The sequence below is a fragment of the Muntiacus reevesi genome, chromosome 7, assembly GCF_963930625.1.
Source record: "Muntiacus reevesi chromosome 7, mMunRee1.1, whole genome shotgun sequence".
NCBI lineage: Eukaryota > Metazoa > Chordata > Mammalia > Artiodactyla > Cervidae > Muntiacus > Muntiacus reevesi.
Genome location: NC_089255.1, coordinates 21,613,353 through 21,629,679, shown reverse-complemented (window position 1 = coordinate 21,629,679; position 16,327 = coordinate 21,613,353). Strand labels below are relative to the sequence as shown.

At 37.9% G+C, this 16,327-nt stretch overlaps 1 protein-coding gene and 1 pseudogene across 1 annotated transcript; one reads left to right on the top strand and one right to left on the bottom strand.

Moving 5' to 3' along the window:
* Positions 1-1,614: 1,614 nt before the first annotated feature.
* On the bottom strand, positions 1,615-6,669 carry LOC136172524 (AP-4 complex subunit sigma-1 pseudogene; annotated as a pseudogene).
* A 2,749-nt stretch (positions 6,670-9,418) lies between these two features.
* Positions 9,419-10,462, top strand: LOC136172523 (olfactory receptor 6E1-like). Its single transcript, XM_065941986.1, has one exon. It carries the CDS (start codon positions 9,419-9,421, stop codon positions 10,460-10,462), a length of 1,044 nt encoding a protein of 347 aa, XP_065798058.1.
* The last annotated feature ends 5,865 nt before the right edge of the window (positions 10,463-16,327 follow it).

Genomic DNA, 16,327 nt, shown 5'->3' with positions numbered 1-16,327 from the left:
AAGATCCCACAAGCCATGCAGAAGAGCACCCACCCCCAAATTCATGAAGTACTCAAAATGATTGAGTGGGTATGACTCTCATTAAAGCATATAGTCTGTTAGGAAAAAGGAGTAATCAGAGAAAAAAAATATTTTGGAACATTAAAAATACAAATGTCAAAAAATGATACTGAACTGTGTGAATAATAAAATGAAAATAAGGTAATAAGAAATCATATTTAATGTCCTATAGTGGAAACTAGAAGGTAAATAATTCAAAAGTAAGGAAAAAAAAAACCACATGGAAGATGGATCCAAAAGTCAAAGATCTAAGAGAAGTTTCAAACACAGACAATGGCAGAAAAGAAATAATCTAAGAAATAGTGGAAGAGAATCTCCCCAAACTTCATGAAATCTTCATTTTTAAATAATCTATGTAGAAGCAAATAAAATTAATTTTTAAAAGACCCACTCCTAGGCGCAATCTAGTAAAATTTCAGAACTCCAAGAGTAGAGAAAAATCCTGAAAATTCTGAGAGGGAGTGAGAAAGAAACAAGGATAAGGATGGCACCAAGGACTTCCTTGGCAGTTCAGTGGTTAAGATCCCCTACTTACATTGCACAGAACACAAGTTTGATCCCTGGTTCAGGAACTAAGATCCTGCATGCTGCTCAAAGTGGCCTAAATAAATAAACAAATTTCAAAAAAAAAAAGAAAAAAGAATGGCACCAAACTTCTCATCAACACTTAATGCTCAAAGACAGTTGGATAATATTTCAAACTTTTGAGGATAGGGAAAGGTTGGAATGTTTATATTACTCAAATTTTTATAAATAATACTTCTACTTGGTAAAAGAATGAAACTATATTTTTAAAAGTGTTTAGAGTCTCACTCTCATCCCTATTTGCTCCATTCTCCACTCATCTGTCCCCAAAAGTAATAACCATTTCTGTTAGTTTCTCATTTATCCTCCAAGTTGGGAAAACAATTTTGAACTTAAATTTCTAAACAATCAACCCAAATCAAGTTCCCCAAATTAAACAAGTTTGGGCAAAATAATTGCATATGTAACACACAAGCACTCAGAGTATAGTGTGCCATGGGGTTTTTGTGAAATAAAATGCTAGAAAAAGATTCTAGCAAAATGAAAAGGGAGTCAAGAAAGGGGATACACAGGATAGACACTAGATATATGGCAGCAGCTGAATGTGACTTATGAGAAGTGATTCTGAAAAGAAGTTGAAAAGGATCTGCTAGAGACAGGTTTTCTAAGAAACTAGTAATAATAAGCTTCAGGGCTTCTCACTCACTAAAGACCATTCCAAGGCCAAGGGATAGCCCTTAACTGCGTCTATTTGTAAATTTGTATTTCTTCTCTTGAAATACAGCTCCCCAGTTGTATAAGATTCAAGACCTACAAAACTTGGATCCATCCTTGATTAGACTTTAACATTTGAAGGATTTCTTTCAAGCAACGAAGTTTTAATGACATGAATTACGTTTCTTTCTTTGGGTTGAATCAAACTCTTATAACAGTATTTATCACATGAAAAATATTTTTGCTAATTTTTTTTTCAAGTTAATTTTAACCGTTTATTGGCCAACGGAGAGCTTTCACATTTTCTTGCCACCCGGTGGTGCTATTCCTGAATTTGTCTCTTTGCAAAGTCAAGCAGAGACCAAAAAGTTTCCCTTAGTACTACTCAAAATCTAAACAAGTGAGGGGGGAAAAAATGCTTATGGTCAGAAAATAAAACTTGTCTCTCTGTTTAGAGAAAATTTTTCTTTGTACATCATATTTTAAAATACACTTTTGTTTTCCATTTAGGAACTGTGGAAAATCCCTGTTTAAAACTCTTTGGAAGGATAGCCTGTTTTGAGATGTTTGGTCTTTCAGGTTCTTGTGGGTTAGCGATGTTGAGAGGTACTCCATGGTATTCTCATTTCCTTTGAGTCGATGTTGTCTGGCAGAGCCTCTCTGTTTTCAGCTGTCTGACATCTTATCAAGAATTAGCAGAGGGGCAAGAATTCTTGCCCGATTTGTTTCCACAATGCAGCCATTTAATATCATCTCATCCAAAATGATGTGTACGTTATCCAAATTAAACATTATTTCTAGTTCACTCACTCGGCTGAAGTAGTCATCTAAAACTTGCACGAAGTTATGGATGAATTCATAAATTGCCATCTCGTTCTCAGTGTCATTAACTCCAACCACAGTGAAGAGAGCTGCGTACTGCCGGTATATCAGCTTAAAGTCATTATATTCAATGAAAGAGCACTGTTCATTGGCTCGAGAGAGACAGCTCTTTATGACTTCTGTTTCCAGAAGCGTACGCTTATTAATCTCCACATGTTCATAGTACTTAGTAAGTCGGGTCTGCCCTTGTTTATTCACCATGAGGAAATATTTTATCTTTTTTTTTCCTCTGGCCACTATTTTTCCAAGTATAATTTAAAAGATATGGCAAGGGGTGACTGTAACCAGAACCTGTGCAGCTCGGGGTGGGGGGCGATGGTCCTGGAGACGGCTCTTCCTAGAACCCCCCGCCCCCTTTCCCGCAGAAGCTAGTCACCCAGACCTCACTGGCTGCGCGGTGTGCGCTTCCTTGGGGCAGCCATTTTGGCTTTAGTATGGCGTCTGTGGGGGCTCCTCCCTATTTTTGCTTATTGATTTTCCATTTCTAAAATTACCTAGAGATAAGATATGAAGACTTAATTGGAGTTATAGAACAGAACTGGAATGTTATAAATCTTGTCAATATAAAATTACAATATAGCTATAAATATTAGGAAAGAGAGATGGAAGGATAATCTATTAACCTTTGATTACAGAATTTCTAGGAACACTAAAGTTGACAACAAGAATAGAGACTCAATTATACTGTATATTGTTAGCTACATAAAAAAGTTACTACTGCATTCTGGAGTTGGAGGGGTTAGGGAAGTGGGAGGTACTGCAGCAGTGATAAATTCCTCATCTTTGAGAATATAGCCCAGGACACTATTAAAAGATGATGAACCAAAGAAAAAGACAGAGATATTACTAAAGACAGAAATATTAATTAAAGATATAATTAACCAAAGGCATTATTTAAAGCTAAAATAATAATCATGTGAACAATCCCAGTAAGAAAGAATTATCAGATGCTTGTTTTTAACTGAAGTAGAGGAAGAGGAAAGAAAACTTTTACCTTTCATTTTATAATTCTCGAATTTTTAAATGTGTACTACCTCTATAATTTTTTAAACAAATTTTTAAATATCTGTACAAGTACACACTTTATGTTTATAATTGTGGGAATGGGAAACAATCTAAATGCAGAGAGACAAATAGGAAACTGATTAAAATAATTTAAATTGATTTTATGTATTTACTGACATGGAAAGACCTCCACACTCTATTATTTGTTTTGTTTTTGTTTGCTTGTTTGTTGTTTTAGTTGCAGCATTCAAACTCTTTTTTCAGTTGCAACATGCAAACTCTTAGTTGGAGCATGTGGAATCTAGTTCCCTAACTGGGATGGAACCCTGGCCTCCTGCATTGCGAGCACAGAGTCTTAGCCACTGGATCACTAGGGAAGTCCTTCTATCAAGTTTTTTTATTTAAACAAATCCAAGTGCTAAATAACATGTGCATCATGACCAATTTTTAAAAAAATCTGTGGTGTATATAAATGTATATATGCAAAAATGCCTATTCTAAAATGTGAATAATTACTTTATCCAGGTGATATGAATGCAGGTGGATTTTTATTTTTCTCTCTTTGCTTGGCTTTTCTAAAATTTCCTAGGAGGAACATAAACTATACTGTAGCAAAAGGAAACCAATAATGTTATTTTAATTTATTTTTCCCTAATTCATTCCACATTTTTCTGAACTGAAACAAGGTTACATGATTCTATTTGTCATTCTTAGCACAACTTAATATTTTATTTTCATCTAAATCACCTTCAAATCAAAGTGCTGAGGTACAAAGATGTCCTTCTTTGTCCACATTGATAAAAAGAACAAAATTTCATAGCTAAAAACAGATAAAAAGAACTTCATGTGCCTGGTACCTAGTGCAGCTGTGACATCGATTTCAGAGCCAAGGAGAGGGGAATTTAAGTTATCATAGTTGACAACAAAGCACAAGCTGAGTTTGTCGGCAGTTGTTCATTGTCTCCATGTTCATCTCAAAATGCTTTGGGAAGTCAAAGTTACTGCTGCTAAATTTCAAAAGTCTGAAAATCTATGACTTTTCCAGTCATAAAGAACAGTTCTGCAAGCCTTGATAAGGAAGTTTATACTGATTTCATTGCAACAGATTTAACACAGAAAATAAAGCCAAAAGCAATAGGTGCTCATGTTCTAGTGTAAGTTCGGATCCAGAGCATCTTCACCACTTCAAAGCAAGTAAGAGGGTCACGAAGTAAGCGGGTCACAAAGCATTTCCCCCTGGTTTGGGACATCTTAGTTCCACATCAGGCTGCCCTGTATTTCAGAATTTTTCTTCTTTTCTTTTTTGGCCTTCCGGCATGTGGGATCTTAATTCCTCCACCAGGGGCTGAACCCATGTCCCTTGCATTGGAAGGACAGAGTCCTAACCTTTGAACCACCAGGAAATTTCCAACTTCAGAATTTTTAAAGTGACAAGAAGACATTTAAAAGGTAACCACAATACACTTTTACTCAATTTCACTTGTATTTTTTTTCCACTTTGTCTACTCTTAATCAGATTTCTCTAAGAACCAGAATTCAGAAAATAAAAAACCGTCCAAACGGTCCAAAGTTTCAAGTAATAATTATGGTAACACTGAGCCTTTCCAATGCACCAGGAACTACACTAATTACTGATTAACTACTTAAGTGTTGATTAAGTGCTTAATCAATATTGAAGCACTTGATTTAAGCAATTAAATCAGTACTTAAGTGCTGATTAAGTCCTATACTAAGAACATTTCTCATTTGATACTCACAGAGCCTCACAAAATAGGCAATATCACTTGCACATGGCAGATTGTATTTCTAAATATGGCCAGAACTATATCTCTCATCCCAAATACTTTTCTACAACATGATTTGCCGAAATTCCCATCAACAGGTTGGGCCCTCTATACTCTCACTTTGGCTTTTTTTTCAATATTTAATATTTTTCTTTATTCAGCTGCATGGAATCTTAGTTGTGGCATGTGGGATTCTCGTTCCTCAACCAGAGATCAGACTCAGGCCTCCTGCGTTGGACGCACAGTCTTAGCCACTGGACCACCAAGGAAATCTCAAAGTTCTACATTGCTTGTGATGGCTCCTCACATCCCTGTAATAATAGGACTATCTAATGTTAGACAGGAGCCTCAATTTCAGAATAATAATTAGATGTATCACTTTAAAAGTAACTATTATTCTTGACTTGAACAAACAACTGAAACTTTTATTTGAAAAGTTGTAATAAGGAATAACCAAGAGAGTTGGGCAGAAGCTGAGTGAGGCTCATTATACTAATTCTCCAGGGAACCCAGGGACCATAAATCTTAGGATAAGAGTAGATCCCTGAAGAAAACAAAGCTGCCATCCAAATCTTCCAACCCTTATGTCACTTCCACAAGGAGATGTGTTTATTCTAGGAGTAGCTCATTCACTGTCTTATAGAGCCCCATTGTCCACAGGAGAAATATCTCACAGAGACTGGCCCAACGTGGAGAATGTAATAGAAGTCTTTATCAGTCAAAATCACCCTCAATTAGTCCAAAAGGAGGATGAAGGAAGATTCCATTAAATGGTAACTGAACACTTCCCAGGCTTTTCCCAGGATGAGCTTGCTGAACTTGGAAATTTTCAAGACATTCTGGCCTCATCAGATCCTGTGAGTTGAATGATGACAAAGTTAAGGAAATCATTCTCCCACCCAGGAAAAGCCAGATACTTCTTTCAGGATATTTTGGAAAAGAATTGTTGTTCTTAAAGGATGCCATCAAATTCATGAGAGATAGGGGTCTCATACCAATGGTATAAGATCTGCATTTAGTGCACATAGACAATACTGCAAGCTCAAGACACACTCATGTGAACCAGATTATCTTCTGAAATCCTGTGAGTAGTATATTTTAGATAGCATGATCAGAACCTCCCTAGAGGACTGCCTGGTGGCTCAGACAGCAAAGAATCTGCCCATAATTCAGGAGCTGCTGCTGCTGCTGCTGCTAAGTCACATCAGTCGTGTCTGACTCTTCGCGACCCCCATGGACTGTAGCCTACCAGGCTCCTCCATCCCTGGGATTTCCCAGGCAAGAGTACTGGAGTGGGTTGCCATTGCCTTCTCTGCAATGTAGGAGACCTGGGTTCAACCCCTGGGTCGGGAAGATCCCCTGAAGAAGGAAATGGCAACCCACTCCAGTATTCTTGCCAGGAGAATTCCATGGACAGAAGAGCCTGATGGGCTATAGTCCACGTGGTCCCAAAGAGTTGGACACAACTGAGCAACTAACACTTTCACTTTTCAGAGGGCAGCAAGAAACCTAACCCTGGGCCAGAGGGTAATCTCCACTTTGTCCTTGCACAGAAGGCAGAGCAGCAGTGACTTCCCCAAACCATGCTTTTCTTGGCACTTATCTTCTGTATTCTAGCACATTGAGCACACACACACTGGGTCTCATCTGTAGCTTCAGTCTCACCATCCAGGTCAATGCTAGGCAAGCCAATGTTCATCCAAGCAGAACCATTAAGTTACTCACATCGAGGAAATTTGCCTGTCCTGCCTTGTGCTCTGTGTAGTTGTCCCCTTGAAAAACCCAAAGCTCTGGAGAGCATCAGGTCTGCATGAAATTCTTAATGATTTTCCTTAGAAGGAGATCTCACCCTCCTTCTATCTACTAGAACTATCGAGAGGCAGGACAAACCTCCAGGGCATCCATAGAGACTTTCCTACTGGGTACTGCATGACTGACCCTTAAAACAATGAATAGTCTGGGTGAATAGTGCAGCCATGCCTAGGCTTTCAGGGTGCCAGGAAAGTCTCCCAGTTCACTCACCAAGTCTGAAGGATAAAGGAAGAAATACCCGAACTCATGAAGTGGACCCCTTCCCTTTGTATCTGGAAGACTGCCCCACCCAGCTGTTGACCTCCCATTTGAAGTAGGGAAAAAATAAAAAGTTTATTAGCCACCCTGTCTGTGAGACATATCCTTAGGCTAATCACAGTGTCTTTTCATGATCTATCTGTGCTAACTTCATGATTCAGTATGAGCCCAGAGCTTTCTCCTTCTACCCCCAGCCAATTCTTCTTCATCTTAGTCTCTATTCCCATTTCTTTCCCAATATGTTCCATCAGGACTTCACCTAAATGATACTCATTCTATTACCTCCTGATGATGTGTCTGGATATCACACTTATATTGGATCCTGCTTCTCTTCTAAAATGAGTTGGGTAAGTTTTTCAACCAACTGGACTCACCTGTGAACCGAATGATTGGGCCACAGAGAGCTCTTTCTCAAATTGCTGAGAAGCTAAATGATATTGAGCCTAGAAATAACCCCTGGTGAAGAGCCCTTAGTTATATTCCCTGAGGCTGATCAACTATTTTGTGCTCTTTAATACCTGTAAACCAATGTTAGATACAATAGTAGTTTTGGAATAACTTTGAATAGCGTAGCCTGTGCTGAAGAGAAGGCAAAATCATAAGAAAGATAAAGTTTATATAGTTTACCATTTCATCCTCTGTACTAATATCCCCTAGCATTTCCTACATCCCAAGTACCTCAACTGGATCCCAATCTTATTCTCCAGTGACAGAAAAATAACTGTTGCTACAGTTCTGTCTGATAATTAAGGGAGTGGTTGATAATGCTTAAGGAAGGAAACTTGTAGGGAGGTAGACTTTTAAAAAGAGCTGTTTTTTAGGTTAGGGGTTTTGCTTTTGTTTTGTTTTCTGCTGGAAGCATTCTAGCAGATCCAAACAGACCTCTATTTACTAGCTCAAACTCCAGACTATCTCAAAGATGGAGAGTTACTCCTTAGAGAAAGTTTGCGGGGAGACATCTCCACCTTCTCGTGAGGAAAAGCAAGCCCTCTTCAGATGGGCCAACTTAACAGACTACTTGGCATATGACAGCAGGATTTCTGTCTTCCATGAAGTGCCATGTAAGTGATACATCCTCAATCTACTGTGTGTCAAAAACCACCAAATCCATCCCACAGATATTTGAGGTGTTGTTCACTCACTCAATACATGCTTATTAAAGCTGATTGTTTCAAGAAACTTGTTCTAAGGGCTATATAAAATACAAAGATGAAAAACAACTATAAAACACAATAAAAGTTGTAATATACAATAAAATTATGAGGGATACAGAGACTCATGCATTCAAAAGAGAAGACTTTATGGAAATGATAGCACTCATTGAGGAGAGACTTAAAGGATAAATAGGATTTGAAAAGCTGATGGTTCCAAGCTGAAATGCCATGTGCTGAAACCTATGTATATAAAACAGTTAACAATTTTTTTTAAAAACAAAGGGTCTATTATATCTTGAGTCCATGGGAATATGTAATCAGGAGACTATGGATCTATTACATTAAGACAAATCCAATGTCCACATTAGAATAAATACCAAATTCCAATTAACAAATTTTGTTTCCACTAACAAATTTTTATTTCTGCATACGTTACTTGGATTATTCTCTTTTTGATTGGTAAGGATTGTGCTTTTCTCTCATAGATTTCCTCTTGTCTCTTTATTAAGCCAAATACTAGTGAAAGGCATCACATTTTCACATAATACTGAAATAGCAAAAGAGTGTCTATGAATAATCAGTTTACCCAGGATATGGATCTGTATAGTGAAAGGCTAAGTTAAGCCATTTTGATATTTTTCTAGCTTCAAATATTTGTCAGCCTCAAATAGGGACTACTTATGAATGAAGACCCAATATTAGGATAAAGATAAAATGAAAGGTAGTGAAAGGTAATGAAAGTCAGAGCAAAGGAACTGCTGAGGAACAGAAGTAAAATTTCAGTTAACAAAAGCAAGCAAGAATAACTTTTGGTATAGGATGTTTAGTTAGCATCCCTGGCAATATCGCTCTCTACCACGTAGAAACACCAGGGGCAATAAAAGAGACAGGTAGCCTCAAACGGAGAAGGCAATGGCAACCCACTCCAGTACTCTTGCCTGGCAAATCCCGTGGATGGAGGAGACTTGTAGGCTGCAGTCCATGGGGTTGCTAAGAGTCGGACATGACTCACTTTCACTTTTCACTTTCATGCATTGGAGAAGGAAACAGCAGCCCACTCCAGAGTTCTTACCTGGAGAATCCCAGGGACGGTGAAGCCTGGTGGGCTGCTGTCTATGGAGTCGCACAGAGTCGGACATGACTGAAGTGATTTAGGAGCAGCAGCCTCAAAGAGGCTCTCCAAAAAAAAAAAAAAGAACAAAAAAAGGACTCCTACAACTCTAAATGGTACATTCAGCACTTTTTTCTATAAATTCCAAGTGTCCTCAGATCCCCAGAACATCACGACTCCTGAAGCCGCACACCTCTGAGTGGTCATTCCCAGCAGAGGCCAGAGGAGCCACGGGGAACCACACCGCTGTCACCGAGTTCATCCTGCGGGGGCTCTCAGACGCCTGTGAGCTGCAGGCGCTCCTCTTCCTGGGGCTCCTCCTGACCTACCTGCTCACTCTACTGGGGAACCTCCTCATCGTGGTCCTCACCCTCACGGACAGGCGCCTCCACACCCCCATGTACTACTTCCTCCGCAACTTTGCTGTCCTAGAGATCTGGTTCACCTCGGTCATCTTCCCCAAGACGCTGACCAACATCCTGACTGGAAACAGGACCATCTCCCTAGCAGGTTGCTTTCTCCAGCTTTTCCTCTATTTCTTCCTGGGCACCACAGAGTTCTTCCTACTGGCAGTGATGTCCTTTGACAGGTATGTGGCCATATGTAACCCCTTGCGTTATGTCACCATCATGAGCAAAAGGGTCTGTGTCCAGTTAGCTCTTTTTTCATGGATCACGGGATTCCTTCTTATAGCCATTCCATGTTCCATCATATTTCAGCAACCATTTTGTGGTCCCAATATCATTGATCATTTCTTTTGTGACAACTTTCCACTCCTGGAACTCGTATGTGCAGACACAAGTCTGATCGAGCTTCTGGGTTTTATCCTGGCCAACGTCAGCCTACTGGGCACTCTGTCCGTGACGGCCACCTGCTATGGCCACATTCTCCACACCATCCTTCACCTCCCCTCAGCCAAGGAGAGGCGGAAAGCCTTCTCAACCTGCTCCTCCCACATCGTTGTCGTCTCTCTCTTCTATGGCAGCTGCATCTTCATGTATGTCCGGTCGGGCAAGGGCGGCCAGGGGGAGGACAGGAACAAGGTGGTGGCCTTGCTCAACACCGTGGTGACCCCAGTGCTCAATCCCTTCATCTACACCCTGAGGAACAAACAGGTGAAGCAGGTGTTTAGGGAGCAGGTGAACAAGCTCTTCTAATAAACCTGTGGATCCAAGAGGCTGCACATAAGATCCCCAGTCAAGCTGAGGGAACATCAGGCCTCTGCAACAGATGGAGGCTTTCTCATCCAGAAAAAGCTTGATGATATGTTTCTGGGGTGCCAGTCACTGTGCACCTCAGCATAAGCTCTGTGGAGCCTCAACGCATTTTTAGTAATTATCAGATTTAAATATTTCTCTTCATTCCATTTATGTCTGCTTGGCTTCCCAGCAGAATATAAGCTCTTTGATAGCAGGTACTAGCTCTTCAGAGAAGGGCACGGCAACCCACTCCTATATTCTTGCCTAGAGAATCCCATTACAGAGAAGCCTGGCAGACTACAATCCATAGGGTCACAAAGAGTCGGACTGAAGCAACTTAGCATGCACGCATGCATGCACTAGCTCTGTAATTCACCGTAAGCCTCTAACACCAATCTGTAGTCATAGGTAATATCCATACTCAGAAAGTACTTTCAGGCCTATTGCTTTGTGTCTATTTATCTAACAACTTTGAGGAGAAGAGACAAGTCCTCATTTAGCACTATTCTCATCTCACCCTTATATTCTTGCCACAGAAATACATCAGTAAAAATTCAAAAAATAAGGCTAGCTGCCTACTTATGTTTTGTTTAGTATAAAAATTCACAGAAATTCTTCATTCCTATTTAGAAAGACTCTTCCTCTTTCTGGTTGGTTACTTCCCTGAGCCCCAGTTTTCTCATCTGTAAAATGGGGATGACAATGGCCATTCCAAAGGATTATGATAAAAGTCAAATAAGATCCTCTATGCAAGAAACTTAAATAGTGACAGGAACCTAATAAGTCTCACTAAATGTTAGTCTTTTTCATCTACCTCTCATCTTACCTTTCCTCTCTTCCTTTTGAATTTCACACCAGTTGCTAACAAAAGCTTTCCTGTTTCAAATGCTATCAATTTTATATTCTGAATGTCATATTCATCTTATACAAAGCTAAATACAGTATTTAACTTATGAAACTTGTTACTAACATGTTCAATATTTTAATGAAAATTAAGTCATTGGTGAATAATCAAATATTAATTAAATAATGGAACTCACATCTTCATTTATTCTGAAACAATTATTATATGAACACTATATTCAAGGAAATGCACATTTCATTGATAATATTTAATATATGCTTTGAATATAGTTTGAAATCTAAGAAGGAAGATATACATAGATAACTATAATTTAGGGTGTAAAATTATCTATGTAAGAAAATACCATGGGTAACTCTTCAGCAACAAATAGGAAAACCAGGAGGAACCATAAGGGTGGTGTCATCTGCATATCTGAGGTTATTGATATTTCTCCCGGCAATCTTGATTCCAGCTTGTGCTTCCCAGTGTTTCTCATGATGTACTCTGCATACAAGTTAAATAAGCAGGGTGACAATATACAGCCTTGACGTACTCCTTTTCCTATTTGGAACCAGTCTGTTGTTCCGTGTCCAGTTCTAACTGTTGCTTCCTGACCTGCATACAGGTTTCTCAAGAGGCAGGTCAGGTGGTCTGGTATTCCCACCTCTTTCAGAATTTTCCACAGTTTATTATAGAGTGATCAAAATCATAGAGACAGAATGTAGAATGGTGGTTACTAGGAAGTGTGGGTAGGAATAGAGACTCACTATTTAATGGATATGGAATTTCAGTTTGGGATGATGAAAAAGTTCTGGAGATGCATAATGGTGATGATTTCACAACAATGTGAATGTACCTGATGCCAACAAACAGTACGCTTTAAAGTGGTTAAAATGATAAATTTTGGGCATGCAAGAGCAAGTGCACAGTGGGATGGCCCAGGATGTAATGGCCCATTACATCCATACATGACCACTGGAAAAACCATGGCCTTGACCAGACGGACCTTTGTTGGCAAAGTAATGTCTCTGCTTTTTAATATGCTATCTAGGTTGGTCATAACTTTCCTTCCAAGGGGTAAGCGTCTTTTAATTTCATGGCTGCAGTCAAATAATGAGAACTCACACAAAGGAAACCACTTGAATACAAGACCTGGCAATACCCAACCACCAGTAGCACCCTGTCAGGATGCCTTATCTAAATAACAAACAAAACAAAAATACAAACCCAATCATCAGCAAACAGGATTACCACCTCACTCAGCCTTGCCCATCAGAGGAAAAAAAAATAATAATAACAAACAAAAACTCAGCACAAATCTCATCCTATACAAAGATTACACAAACCACTGGACAAACCTTAGTCAGGCAGAAACCAAAAGGAAAAAAGAATTCAACCTTCTTCAAGGAAAGAATTCAACTTTCCTTGAAGCCTGGGGAAAGGAGACCTCAAACACAATAAGTTTAAAAAAAAATAATGAAAAGGCAGAGAAATACTACACAAATGAAGAAACAAATTAGAAACACAGAAGTCCAAATAAATGAAGAGGAAATAGGCAAACTACCTGAAAAAGAATTCAGAATAATGATAGTAAAGATGATCAGAAACCTTGAGAACAAAGTGGAGAAAATGCAAGAATCAATTGACAACAACCTAGAACAATTAAAGAATAAACATACAGAGACAAACAACACAATTACTGAAATTAAAAATACTCTAGAAGGAATCAATAACAGAATATCTGAAGCAGAAGAATGAATCAGTGAGCTGTAAGATAAAATGGTGGAAATAACTTCTGAAGAGCTTAATAAAATAAAAAGAATGAAAAGAACTGAGGACAATCTCAGAGACCTCTGGGACAACATCAGATGCACCAACATTCAAATTATAGGGTTCCCAGAAGAAGAAGAGAAAAAGAAAGGGTACGAGAAAATTTTTGAAGAGATTATAGTTGAAAATTTCCCCAACATGGAAAAGGAAATAGTCAATCAAGTCCAAGAGGCACAAAGAGTCCCATACAGGGTAAACCCAAGGAGAAACATGCCAAGACACATACTAATCATACTAACAAAGACTAAACACAAAGTAAAAATATTAAAAGCACCAAGGGAGAAGCAATAAGTAACATACAGGGGAAACCCCATACATTTAACAGCTGATCTTTCAGCAGAAACCCTGCAGGCCAGAAGGGAACAGCAGGATATATTTAAAGTACTGAAAGGGAAAAATCTACAACCAAGATTACTGTACCCAGTAAGGATCTCATTCAAAATTGATGGAGAAATAAAAAACTTCTCAGACAAGCAAAAGTTAAGAGAATTCAGTACCACCAAACCAGCTTTACAACAAATGTTAAAGGAACTTATATAGTCAAGAATTACAAAAGAAAAAAAAGATCTACAAAATCAACCCCAAACAATTAAGAAAATGGCAATAGGAACATATATATCAATAATTACTTTAAATGTAAGTGGATTAAATGTGCCAACCAAAAGACACAGACTGGCTGAATGGATACAAAAACAAGACCCATATATATGCTGTCTACAAGAAACCCACTTCAGACCTAAAGATATGTATAGACTGAAAGTGAGAGGATGGAAAAATATATTCCGTGCAAATGGGAAGCAAAATAAAGCTGGAGTAGCAATCCTCATATCAGACAAAGTAGACCTTAAAATAAAGAAGATTACAAGAGACAAGGAACGACGCTACATAACAATCAAGGGATCAATCCAAGAGGAAGACATAACAATTGTAAATATCTATACACCCAACACAGGAGCACCTCAATACATAAGACAAACACTAATAGACATAAAAGGAGAAATTGACAGCAACACAATAATAGTAGGAGACTTTAACACCCCACTCATACCAATGGATAAACCATCAAAACAGAAAACTAATAAGGAAACACAAGTCTTAAATGATACATTAGATAAGATGGATTTCATTGATATCTTCAGGACATTCCATCCAAATGCATAAGAATACACCTTCTTCTCAAATGCACATGAAACATTCTCCAGGATAGACCATATCTTGGGTCACAAATCGAACCTCAGTAAATTTAAAAATATTGAAATTGTATCAAGCATCTTCTCTGACCACAATGCTATGAGACTAGATATCAATTGCAAGAAAAAAACTGTAAGAAACGCAAACACATGGAGATTAAACAACACATTTCTAAATAACCAACAGGTTACTGAAGAAATCAAAAGGGAAATCAAAAAATTTCTAGAAACAAATGATAATGAAAACATGACAACTCAAAACCTATGGAATAAAAAAAAAAAAAAAAAACCCTATGGGATGCAGCAAAAGCAGTCCTAAGAGGGAAGTTTATAGCAATACAATCCTACCTCAAGAAACAAGAGAAACATCAAATAGACAACCTCATTTTACACCTAAAACCTAAAACAACTGGAAAAAGAAGAAAAAAAAAACAAAATTCACGAAAGGAAAGAAATCATAAAGATCCAAGCAGAAATAAATGAAAAGAAAATGAAAGAAACAATAGTAAAGATTAATAAAACTAAGAGCTGGTTCTTTGAGAAAATAAACAAAATTGACAAACATTGAGCCAGACTCATCAAGAAAAAAAGAGAGAAGTATCAAATCAACAGAATTAGAAATGAAAAAGGAGAGGTTACAACAGACAATGCAGAAATACAAAGGATTAAAAAAGACTATTATGAACAACCATATGGCAATAAAATGGATAACCTGGAAGAAATAGGCAGATTCTTAGGAAAGTTCAATATTCCAAGACTTAACCAGGAAGAAGTAGAAATTACGAACCACCCAATAACAAGCACTGAAATGGAAGCTGTGATAAAAAAATCTCCCAAAAAACAAAAGCCCAGGACCAGAGGGCTTCACAGGAGAATTCCATCAAACGTTTAGAGAACAGCTAATGACTATCCTTCTAAAACTCTTTCAAAAAATTGCAGAGGAAGGAACACTTCCAAACTCATTCTATGAGGCCACATCACCCTGATACTAAAACCAGACAAAGACAACACACAAAAAAAAGGAAAACTACAGGTCAATAGCAGTGATGAACATAGATGTAAAAATCCTCAACAAAATTTTAGCAAACAGAATTCAGCAACACATTTTGACCAAAAGCTCATACACCATAATCAAGTTGGGTTTATTCCAGGGATGCAAGGATTCTTCAATATATGCAAATCAATCAAGGGTGATACACCATATTAACAAATTGAAAGATTAAAACCATATGATAATTTCAATAGATGCAGAAAAAGCCTTTGACAAAAAAGCCTTTGACCCATTTATGATTAAAACGCTTCAAAAAATGGGCAAAGAAGTAACCTACCTCAACATAGTAAAGGCCATATATGATAAGCCTACAGCAAACATTCTCAATGGCGAAAAACTGAAAGCATTCCCCCTAGGATCAGGAACAAGACAAGGGTGTCCACTTTTGCCACTATTATGCAACATAGTTCTGGAAGTCTTAGCTACAGCAATCAGAGAAGAAAAAGAAATAAAAGGAATCCAGATCAGAAAAGAAGAAGTAAAGCTCTCACTGTTTGCACATGACATGATACTGTACATAGAAAACTCTAGAGATAGTATCAGAAAATTACTAAAGCTAATCAGTGAATTTAGCAAAGTTGCAGGATACAAAATTAATACACAGAAATCACTTTCATTTCTATATACTAACAATGAAAAATCAGAAAGAGAAATTAAGGAATCAATCCCATTCATCATTGCAACAAAAATAATTAAATATCTAGGTATAAACCTAACTAAGGAGACAAAATAACTGTACACAGAAAATTATAAGACACTGAAGAAAGAAATCAAAGACAACATAAACAGAGAGTCCATGTTCTTGGGTAGGAAGAATCAATATTTTGAAAATGACTATACTGCCAAACATAATCTACAGATTCAATGTGATCCCTATCAAATTACCAACGGCATTTTTCAGAGAACTA